Source organism: Schistocerca serialis, chromosome 2, assembly GCF_023864345.2.
Source record: "Schistocerca serialis cubense isolate TAMUIC-IGC-003099 chromosome 2, iqSchSeri2.2, whole genome shotgun sequence".
Lineage (NCBI taxonomy): Eukaryota > Metazoa > Arthropoda > Insecta > Orthoptera > Acrididae > Schistocerca > Schistocerca serialis.
Genome location: NC_064639.1, coordinates 683,148,385 through 683,160,501, shown reverse-complemented (window position 1 = coordinate 683,160,501; position 12,117 = coordinate 683,148,385). Strand labels below are relative to the sequence as shown.

At 36.1% G+C, this 12,117-nt stretch overlaps 1 protein-coding gene across 2 annotated transcripts in view; it reads right to left on the bottom strand.

The window, feature by feature from the left end:
* The window catches only part of LOC126457806 (poly(A)-specific ribonuclease PARN-like), a 300,822-nt gene that overhangs the window by 203,908 nt on the left and 84,797 nt on the right, over window positions 1-12,117 (bottom strand). For both annotated transcript variants that reach the window (XM_050094419.1, XM_050094420.1), the window contains exon 6: window positions 6,190-6,311. In XM_050094419.1, the coding sequence (XP_049950376.1) occupies window positions 6,190-6,311 (122 nt within the window). The remainder of the gene's footprint in view (window positions 1-6,189; window positions 6,312-12,117) is intronic.

Genomic DNA, 12,117 nt, shown 5'->3' with positions numbered 1-12,117 from the left:
TGTACTGTGGAGCATTATGCTTGGTGGAGGAGCTGGGTTGTACCTTTGCTGCTTGGATGCTGGGTTGTTATTCCACAGCTGCAGCATAAATCAGAGTTGACCAAGAAACTTACTCATTATTAGGCTGGTGGTGGAGACTGGTGCTAAAGACGGACACACCTCTTCCTCAACATTCTCCACAATCTCCTGATATATGGAGTTGAAATTCATGGCTGCTATATCTTGCTTATTCAGTCTGACAGTTATTACTGCTATAAACTGCTATATTTTTTCTCCAACTACCTCACATATGAGAGAGGTGACTTCATGGTGGTCTTTCCCAACTATCGCAAAGACCACATTCGGGAGTCGGTTGTACCTGACTTGTCCAGCTCCTTTTCTGTTGCAATTTCCTCGATGAATTCCACTTCTATTGTGACATTTTTTACCAAAAGAGCTTGGTAGATGTCTTCTGCAACTTCTTGTATTGTGCGTAAGATTTTGTAGGCTGCTGGCATATTCAAGATTCACATTGTGGCATTGGATCAAAACAATCTGGAGATAAGACTGTGTTGTTTCTTCAAGTACCCCGTTCTTCAGCTAAGCAGACTTGCTGCTGATTATCACCAAATGTTTTCTTCGGCTCATCCTGGAATCTGTCCCAGCTGTCAAGCTTTTCTTCATTGCTCTTGAACCACTGCTGGGCTGTACCATTCCCCTAACAGTACACATCTGCAGAAAAAAAAAGTCATCACCCCATCTATTGTATTTACAGGGTGTATACATGGACAAGGAAAAAAAAACTCCCGGATTTTTCCCAGATTTCCCGGTTAAAAATACACTTTCCCCAAGATGAAAACACACTTTTTCCATGTTACTAAGTGACAGTATATTTTCCCTCGGAACTGTAAAACTTATCAATCTTTTGAACGGTTATGTTTTTATACACTGGCGTAGAATTTCCCGGCACTTTAGAAAACGAAACTCAGGGAAGAAAAACCCTTTTGGAAAGATTTTTGATGTGCAGCAACATGTACGCTGCATATTTTCGTACTACGAAAGCAAAAATTCGAATTCCACCAAACACCACATGTTACTTTCCGAACCATTGTAATAGACATTGAGATGCACTTTTGTTAAGCCCGTCATAGCTCATGTCACATGACCCCACCAGTTTATGACAGCAGTTATTTAGACCACAGGACATGTGATGTAGTCAGCTAATAGCAACATCACTGTTAAGTAGCGCATATACACAAACAGGAAAAGTTAATGTTTTAAATTAATATACAAATTGTCGCTACAAGAAAAGAAAAGCTTTCACATATAATATTGGTCACTAATGTTAACAAGCTGCAAGAGAAGCTAAGCTTTCACATATAATGTCGATCTTCATTGCGCGTGTTACACTTTAACATATATTAGACAAATGTGCCAGTAAAGTTTTTAGCAGAGTCCAGTGACTTGTTCTTGAAGTTTTCCACAAATAACTTAGCTACCGCAGAGGAGAGAGAGCTTCCCGTAGCACTACACCAATTTGCTCATAATAACGACATGAATGTCTGATCTTCTGGGTTCGAAATGGCTCGTCATCAAACACTCTGTGATTTAAGAAATTCATCGTACATTCTCGCACAGAAGTTCAGCCTGCATGAAAGGAAATTTACTTTGAAAGTAATGCTTTTCAAACCACCATTCACAATATTTTCTCGCGACCTGTTAGAAATAGGTTCATTTCAGTAGTTGCCAGAGAGCGCCAGGTAACAGGCATCATTGCACTTGCGCAGCAACGATGACGCAGGAAGCCCGTATGTTCGTACGTGTAAACCATTAAAATATATTCTGTCATAAAAGAAAAAAAGACACCAGAGGATACTTCAAGAGCATTGAAATTATGTGAACAATACTAAAATGCATAATTTGGCTTAAAGTGCACATTCGTATGTCCAGATTCGGATGTAAATTTTCTTGGAGTACAAGTACTGTGTTATCTGATGTTTGGTTCTTTATTATGGTATAATGCCATACGTGGTAGAAGATGAAAATGTGGGCTTGAAATGCAGCAAACAGATGAAACTAGCCAATACTGTGGAATTAAACACTTCGTTTCAAATAAAATATCTGCGCCAGGGGAAGAGATTAATAAAAGCCAAATTTCTTTAGCAAACCGACAAAAATAACTTCATTGTTCTGCAAAGCAATTCATGCTTGGCTGCCAGAAAGGTGGATATAAAATAAAATCTGAAACTAATAACATATATTAGCCTTCCGTAATTATGTGAATGTATTTTAATTCACTTCCTGGCCACAGAAATCCGTTTTGTTTTCATTTGAAGTGAGAGCAGTAAACGAAGAGGAAACAGCAAAATCACTAAATGTAAACACGGGTCACGTGGAGATTACGCACTTCCCCACTATAACTCAGACTGCTCTGCCCCCCCCCCCCCCCCAAGTCCTTCAGGCATTTGATGGCTCAAATGGCTCTGAGCACTATGGGACTTAACCACTGAGGTCATCAGTCCCCTTCAGGCATTTGAGATACGACATCAAAAATTTAAAAAACCGAATTTTAATAATATGTTCCTTTTGTAGAGCACATCTTTCTGGAGAGTCAAACACATAAAACATACATATTCGAGGAAATGTAAGACATGTTATTTGGTCTTCAGTGTGCCAGAGTGCAATGCCACCCCTCTTCACACAGCATTCTTCTGTTGCACGTCACTGTATTTCGCTCCGTGGAATTGAAATGTGTATATTTTGTACTGGATGCCATCAAACTATATCCAGGACAGTGGAAATTAAAATGTCCTGTGGTGCCTTTCCCGCTCCCAGTCGCCCGGTTAAAAAAAAAAAAAAAAAGGGCGGGGGGTGGGGAGGGGGGTCTCACATTTTGTAATCGGGAGAAGAAGAACTCTTCAGAAAATCTGCACTCTTTATTGCCTGTTAGCTAATTACTTTCTGTTTTGGGTGGCATAAAATTAAATATAGGATACATAAAACCAGTAAAGACAACAGACAAGCAAGACAGTACACATTTCTTCAATCCTTAGCTCCTAGCATTGTATTCTCTCTAATCTTGCTACAGCTTTACATGGCGTGCTTTCCATTCTGCAAAAGAATCTGTTACCTCATCAAAGTTCATCAAACGTTTTGCTACATGAAAAATCGAAATATCGTTGTCTAATACTGTGTAAGCTGTTAATACAAACAGTACCCAAGACTCGTATGGATTCTCGATCTGATTACGTCTACTTTGTCACTGTCTGCTAGATAAAACAAAATAGGCCTTTCTGACACTGCCGAAATTGTAACACACACCAAATAAACGAGACTGTTTGGGCACAATTGGTCATTTTTATAACATGACAGAATATAATTCACAAAGACCGACATAAAATGCCTATTAGGCCTATTACAACCAAAAAGCTTTATGTTAGAAAATAGTTTCGCATTTCATTCATATGCTCCAGTTTCTCAAACGTGAGATTGAAAAGTAGTAGTACAAGATTTTTATATATATATTTGGAATCATCATATTCTTCCCTAATTTCTGTGATGTCAGCATTTCTTCTCCTTCCTCATTCTAACAATCAATCTAGTCATGACTAATTCTGGAACTAATCCTGCCTTTGTCAAAACTTATTCGCCAGTTAATTTCACTAACCCTGCCAGAATCACTGGTTTACTTATACCTGATTATTCTCCAGTTACGCATTGTTATGTTCGTACAAACCATTTTCCGCTCTACTTCCAGAACAGAACTTAAGCGGCTGCTACACAGGGACTGTACAACTGGCCCTTACTAGTGTAGCGATCTGGCCACAGATTTTCTGACAAAAATTAATTTTCTTGGATACACCGAGAAGGTAATGCGTAATCTTTCTTACCTGTTATTCCTGTTAGTCGTTTACTGCCATTCTGGTAGTCTGAATCTCTGGATTTCCCTGCTAATTACAACAACACTGATCATTCGCAAACCCAATCAACTCAACAACATAATCAGACAGCGATTGGCGTTCACTCGTTCGGCTCTACTCCACTCAGCTCATATAGCCCGGTCCCCTTTTGCCTGCAGGAAAGTCTATTTCTAGATGCGACTAGGATTACCCTGATAGACATCACGTACACTATGCACACATTCAAAAATCAACTTATGATTCATTCAGAAATCAACTTACAGAGTGTTTACAAAAAGCAACAAAGATGCGTTTCAAAATCATATGAATAATCGATAGACCAATGTGCGCTGGATGCTAGGCGCTTTGTGAAACAAGCTTTGTTTCTCCTCAAGAATATGAATTTGGCGCCCCCCCCCCCCCCCTTCCTCGCCTGGGTCAGATACCACGGTTTGCCCCCCCCCCCCCCCCCCATAGATCTGGACCTACAATGCATGCCTGAATCTGGCAGCTTGGGTGCAGCAGTAAATTTTTTTCCCGGTTGCATCTAGCTGCTTGCTGCGACTGCTTACACAGCCAACAGCCACATTTCTGCAGCCAGAAGGGGGAGAAGATACAACTCATACGCCACTCAACTGTGCATCTGCATGAGCTCGCTCGGAACTGCTAAAACGAATCTAATACAAACAATTGTAATGTCACACTCATCGGAGGCAATTTGTTGTTATGAAGTGTTGCATTGTTTTCATAAAGCCTTTGACACATTTTGCTGTTGGCAAACGCTTGTGTGAGCACTGTGTTTTGTTGTTGTATATGGGATACAATAACATCCTTTGTTAGAGTATCGATTCTTCCAGTCAAAACTACAAAAATTTAACTGAAAACTGAATAAATGTAAAATTCCTGAAATTCTAAAAAATTTCCAGGTTTTTCCCAGGTGGGAAGTTATATGACAACTATTATCAGTTCTATACCATCTGCCGTGCTCCAAACAACCAGTGTGCTCTTTTAATGGTGTGAATAATATCTCATCTGGTTTGCTTATCAAAGTACTGTAGGCACCACAGCTAAGTGATTTATTTTTGACAGTTTCTTGTGGTACAATGTTCCTTTATAGCTGCGTCCTTGATTGTAGCTACCTAATTTTTAAAAATTCTGCAAAAAAAAACTAAGGAAAAGTAGTGAGTACTAGCCATTTGCAAAACTTAACAAATTTAGAAATAGTATTTTCTCAAAAGCATTCGAACAAATACTGTAACAAACTATCAATTCATCCTCTGTTACATTTCATGCACCAAATATGAAATGACTTACAATTCAAAGGAAATGATTTGTCTGTGAAATCGTGAATTATAAAAACAACTATACAGGTAAATTATAGCATTTGGGCTGGGTCATATTTTACAGTGTTAATTATTGTATCTCCCTGTACTGTCTACATTAACATTCCAAACCCACAAGTGATGTCTTTGATAATAAAATATTATGTAGTCCCAGCTCATTTTCTACAGCTGTCTCTCTCAAACTCACATTCTTATTCAAATGTGAAAAGTTTGTAACATATTTGAGTAATTTCTTATCATGTGTATAAATGATGTACCAATGCATTGTCAGCATATTTCACTGCATTAAACCGGTAATCCATAATCACTCCTTACTCATATGAACACTACTCTTGGTTCTGCACCTAGCAAATTAATGGATATAACTTCTTAGCTACCAACATCTTCAATTTCTCTAGACACTAGTTCAGTGATTAGATTGCTGTTCTGTTCTCTTCAAATTTCACACATGCATAGCTTCGTTCTACACTGTATGAAGTATTGCTTCCTTACCACTTTCCCAGTGAATTGCATAGCCTCTTATTTCTTGATCACCATAGTCTCTCAAACCACACAGCCATTCTAAAAATTTGTCTGTCAGAGATTTTAGAACAAACTAATGTTGTTACCTATTAAAACATATTTTCATCTCAGAAACCAGTTTCCAGGCAGAAGCAGAAGCAAAATCAAATGTGGAAAACTGCCAGTACAGAAATTCATCAGATAACTTATCATAACCCCCACCCCTCCTCCCCACACCTCTCTACCTCTACCATCACAATCACCATTCACAATCACCATTCACAATCTCCATTCACAATCTCCATTCACAATCTCCATTCACAATCTCCATTCACAATCTCCATTCACAATCAATATGAAAACCAGGAGTAAATTTTTTGTTAGATATCCACCCAGTACAAATTATATGTTGGATTTTGTGTTTACTGTACTTAAACAGGTATACAAATTGCACATTCATTTCTCACCTTGGGAATAAAAAAGAAACAATTTGCTTGAACTCAAGATAAGATTCTGGCAGCTCTGTACAAAACTGATTGATAATCAAGCATATGTCGAGCAGCATGTTATGTCCAATCAATAATTTTCCCTGAAAAACAATCAAACAAAATTTCAGTCTGGGAATACATATCATATGAATACAGTGCACAGATATATGCAATATATTTCAACAGCAAATTACTGTAATGTAAGCTTAAAGATATACTGGTACGGGAAACAATAGAAATACCTCCAACTGCACAGAGTTAAGCAGCTATCAAGATGCCAAAATCAATCAGGAATCACAGTGAAGAAATTGCATTTGGGAAGGTACAGGGGGAAAACAGTTATTAAGTAACCACAGACTTTTCACAGATGACACAGTTCTCTATAATGAAGTTCTTGCTGAAAAAAGTTCCACAAAGATTCAAATGGATCTTGACAAGTTTTCAAAGTGGTACAAATATTAGCAACTTGCTTTAAATGTTCAAAAATGTAAAACTGTGCACTTCACAAAGCAAAAAACCAAAGTATCCTATGACTACAGGACAAGAAGTCACAACTGGAATTGGTCAACTCAGAAGAATACCTACTCCTTGTAGGGATACAAAATGAAACAATCACATTTGTTCAAGTGTAGGTAAAGCAGATTGCAGCCTTCGGTTCATTGGCAGAAAACTGGGGAAAGGCAGTTAGTCTATAACGGTAGTTGGCTACAAATCACTCTTGTGACCTATCCTAGAATATTGTTCAAGTGTGAGGGGCCTGTACAAAAATGGACTAAAAAGGGGGATATTTAACATATACAGATAGGGCAGTACAAATGGTCACAGATTTGTCTGGCCCATGCAAGAGTGTTACAGAGAGGCTGAAGCAAATGAACTGGCAGGCACCTGAGGATAGATGTGGACTAACATGAGAAAGCCTATTTACAAAATTTCAAGAACCAGCTTTAAATAATTGATTTTGGAACACACTAAAAACCGCTGCAAACTGCTCCTGCAAGAATCATTAGACAAGTTTAATTATTTACAGTGTGCAAAGAGGCATTTAAACATTCTTCCCATTCTTTGTAAGTGAATGGAACAAGAAGCTGCCCTAATAACTGATACAATGGAAAGTAACACCTATCATTCACTTTACAGTGGCGTGTAGAGTATGGATATAGACGTAGATGTTAGGACAGCTACTTTGGAAAGGATGCAGCTTGTACTCCACCTCAAATGATATCGTCAATGGAATGTTAAATACAAATCATTCTTTCTTTCTTATTCATCAAATTGGACAATGTTCACATAAATCAAATAAATTAATGCTCAAGTTAAAGACATTATCCACAGAATTAAGATCCACAAAAGATGGCTTCAGTCTGATGCACTTACACCAACATGATTAATCAAGTTGCAGTTCTAGCAATTACATTTATGTTGGCACTTCTGCAAAACAAGATTGTTAGTCAAGCTATTGAATTGGCAGACTAGTGTGTAGAAACAATTAATGTACCACTCCCACGACAATTAACCGTAATATCAGTCTGTGACAGAATGCTTGAGCATATTTTAACTTCCAAATGAATGAGTTCCCTTCATAAAAAAACTTCTGCCCATAAAACATCATGAATTCAGACTGCACTGCTCACGCAAATTACAGCTCGCTCTTTCTACAAACAGAACAAATGACAAACCAATCATGCAGGCTGTAATTGAACTGATCAGTACTCCAATCACTTTCACATATCATGGTATACGATACACACATTACATTCATGACATGAACTGAATCAAAATTGTGTCTAAAAACCTAATTCACTCTCAATTTTTTTTTGTAAGCAGAACTAATACCTAAAACTGACAAGACATTTCCAATTCAATTAGAAATTGTAATTATAATTTAAAATTATAGTCATTATTCCTATTTGTGTAATTTACCCTGAAAACTTTGGGTGAGACATATTTGCTGAACTGTACCGTTTTTACATTTGTACTTGTTGACTTGCGAGTTAGTAGTAGTTAGAAGTTAAGAGGTTAGTGTACTACAGCACGAGTTGTTGTGAACATACTACAGAATGGAAACCAATTTGTGACACTTTCCTTAAATATGACTCAAATAATATAAAAGGAAGGATAAAATTTCACTGTGCAGCAGTTTCATTTTCCAAGAACTGACCCAACCATATTCCTAGACAGCACTGATTACTACAAGGAGGCAGAGTTTGACGAAGATCAACAAGAACCAACCAAGTATGTTTTAAATTTAATTACTATTTTGAACTTCCGTCGTGCTTGAAATAATTGCCAACACTTAGTGTTAATATATCTAAAAACATGCACAACAGGAATTATTGATTGTTGTTAGTAACAGAGGAGCAGTTTGTGAAAACGTGGGCGTTATTCTCAGTGACAAATTAAAAAGCAACATCACTGAAATCACGGATGGATTGATGCCTGCTGAACATCAGAAGTGATGGACGATAATTATGATGAACAATATCCAATTTTTGATTTGTTCAACAACAGCAGCAGACCAACATGTGGAATTTAAGAACAAAGTGATTATTTTCCTTATTTTTACTTTGTGTGTGATTTAAAACTTTCAAAAATGACAGAGGGAACATTTGGGATGTATAATATCAAGACATGAGAAATGTTTTAAGAGATATTCAGGTTGAAAATAAAGAAATGAAGAATACTTTGAGAACAATAGAACAATTGGTTGAACAATCTACGCAGCATCTCACAAGTAAGACAAGTAGTAAAAGCAAATAAAACAGTAATTTTACCACCAACAGCTTTAACTGAAGAATCAATCAAGACTAAAGTTTGTGTTCAAGATTATTTCGCAAACGTGCAACTTTGATTAAACAATTTTGCTGCAGAGAGTATAAAGAGTTTACCTGTTGTCAATTGGATTGATGACAGAGTGAAATTTGTGTGGGATGTAAAAAAAGAAACTCTACCTGCATTGTACAGTGAAAACAGGCCTTTCAACTTAGTTTTTAAAGACTGTGCATAACCCTTAGCGTGCAAACACTGTGAGGATAGAAATATTTGACATTTTCAAACAAGTCTTTTTCCAAAATACTTTTATAATTTGAGGTCAACTGCAACTTGACTGGTGGTCAATGTACCAGAGTTGTGGTCAATATGGAAACAAAAGCATACCTGTTTGTAGTAATTCTGAAAGTAATAAAACATTTACAACAGTTGATGAGCTGTATACAAAGCAAAAGTAACATAGAAATATTTTGTCTCTTACTGAGAACCTAAAGGCATTTCGGATTATTAGTTACATCTGAAAAACTTTAATTGTGTTTTAAGGGAAATAATTATTTGCATACAAATTTGTATTTACAAGTGAACGAATTATTTTATTATCTTATTTGTTGTCTTATTTTATTTGTAATGTGGACTTTGAATTTATACCAGGGCTATTCAGGATGTAGCTAGGTAAACACAAGCACTCACACTCACTCACCACCTGGGTAGTGGGTACTCACAGTAAAATGTGGTTGACAGACGTTATGTAGTGCCAGGGAAGTGCAAGCTCTACACCATCTTCAGAGGAATGACAACATGTTAAGTTCGCTGTAGTTTTCGTGGAGGGCATCTAGCTATATTCAGAATTTATAAACCTATAGAGCGACAGGCAGTTGAGTAATTAATTTCTAATAAAATAATTCTTTAAGAATCAGATACAAATTTTCTCCAACATAAATAACAACTGCACAAGTTTGCAGCTACGATTATGTCAATGTGTGGATCTATATGTTTGTGTGAAAAAACATTTTCCACAACGAAGAGTGCAAATTCTGCCCACAGAAAGTCACTGACATACTGCAATTTAAAAGCTTCTCTTCAAATCAGCAGTGCTTGGGAAGTGGCAGCAGACAATGATGCTTTAGTGAAACGAAAAATAAGTAGCAACCATTGACATGCAGGGTTTCTTTGTTTAACGTGTGAATAAAAATGTAACAAAATACATATTAATGTCAATTTAAACTTTATCCATAAATGACATTCATCTTAAGGCTGCATCAAATTGTAAAAATATGTTTTATACTTAGCTGCCCCATCAATTAAAAGAAATTTAAGTTTAATTTCATTGTTATCATTCATTAGTGCAATGGTTTTAGGAAATAAATTTGCCACGAAGTCATTAATTAGCCACAGTGAAGCAGTATTTCTATGTAGAACTATTAGGTTGTAAGGTTACGAAAATATGTTGAGAGAAGAGAGGATAAATGGAAATATGATACGGCTTTATTATTGTATTAAAGAAATTTTTTACAACCAAAATCATGTTCAAAACTATTTTTTATTGATCTGTTTCGACGGGTAAGACTGTCATCTTCACATCTTTAAACATTCTTTTTGTTTGTACATCATTTTCCACTCTTTGTTCATTACTCATACCATGTTAATAGTTTAGTGGAGAGTATATTGCACATTCCACACATGTTTGTCAAAAACAAAATTACAAACAAGTTTGTCACAAGTAAAAATATAGACAGCTAAATGCACCTTCTGGAACTTGGTATGTCTGCATATGTAGCACTCCTTTGATGCTAGTCAGTTGTTATAATCTGCACTATATAGTAAGGTGCACACTTATGTCAATGTTTACATTTACATGACAAGGGGAACCTCCTCACTTAAAATACATAGTTTAACTGAAATAAAAGTACACTTTTACTATATATTATGGACTTTTAACAACTGACAAGCCTCAAATGGGTGCTACATATGTAGAAATGCCTAGTTCCATAAGGAGCATTTTACCTGGCTATATTTTAGTTATGACAAACATGTTTGTAATTTTACTTTTGGAAAATCTGTGTGGAACATGCAATATACTTTCTACTAAAATGCTAATATGGCACAAGTAATGAATGCACAATGGACAAAAATTTACAATCAAAAAAGTTTTTAAAGATCTGAAGATCTTGCCCAACAAAACAGGGCAACAGAAACCAGTTTCAAATGTGATACAGATCTGAAAATGACAATTTTACCTGTCAGAACAGGTCAATAGAAAACAGTTTTAAATGTGGTCTCGACACACACACACACACACACACACACACACACACACACACACACACACACTCACTCTCTCTCTCTCTCTCTCTCTCTCTCTCTCTCCCCCCCCCCCCCCCCTCATTATGAGAAACTTCAATCAGATGAATATGATGAAAAAACAATGATAATATTGAGATGTAGTGGATAAATATGATGATTTGTGAGGAAGAAAGTGGTTAGGGGCTAGTGTCATGTATGGCAGTAAATTATGTTTATGACATCATGTGGTATGAAGTTATGGTGAAGCATTTGTAATTAGAGAAAATAATTAATGAAAAATCTGAGACAAGAGAAAAAGCAAATTTTTCGATTAGCTGAATTTACAAACATGCAAGTCCAGAGGTATCTAGAATAATAATTTAACTGAATAGTTATATGACAAGAATAATGTCATCAAACCAAAGTAGAAACCAAAAATTGTACGCAAAATGTATTTTACAGTGAAAGGTACTTGAGATGTGGAAATTAAAATTTACAAAATAAAAATATGAATTGTACTTTGAAAAAGGATTCTTCTCTGAAAAATACACACATTTTGTTATTTTTGATGAAGAATATTCTTTGCATGAAATAATCTTAAGTGTACTATGTATTTTCATTCATCTGTTTGTTATGAAAGGTTTGTGGGTAAATTTTGTCTCTTTTTGAAAAGCACCATATTAATGTAAAGCGAAATATGCAGCTTACTTGTAAATATTACCTACGGATTTTGCATTAGATTTATTTCATGTTTTTTTGCTGTATAGTAGCATTGGAAGGTGTGTTGTTATTATTTTAATGCAGTTTGCAACATTATTATGCTTTTGTAACTAATTTTGGATACATTTGTAAAATACT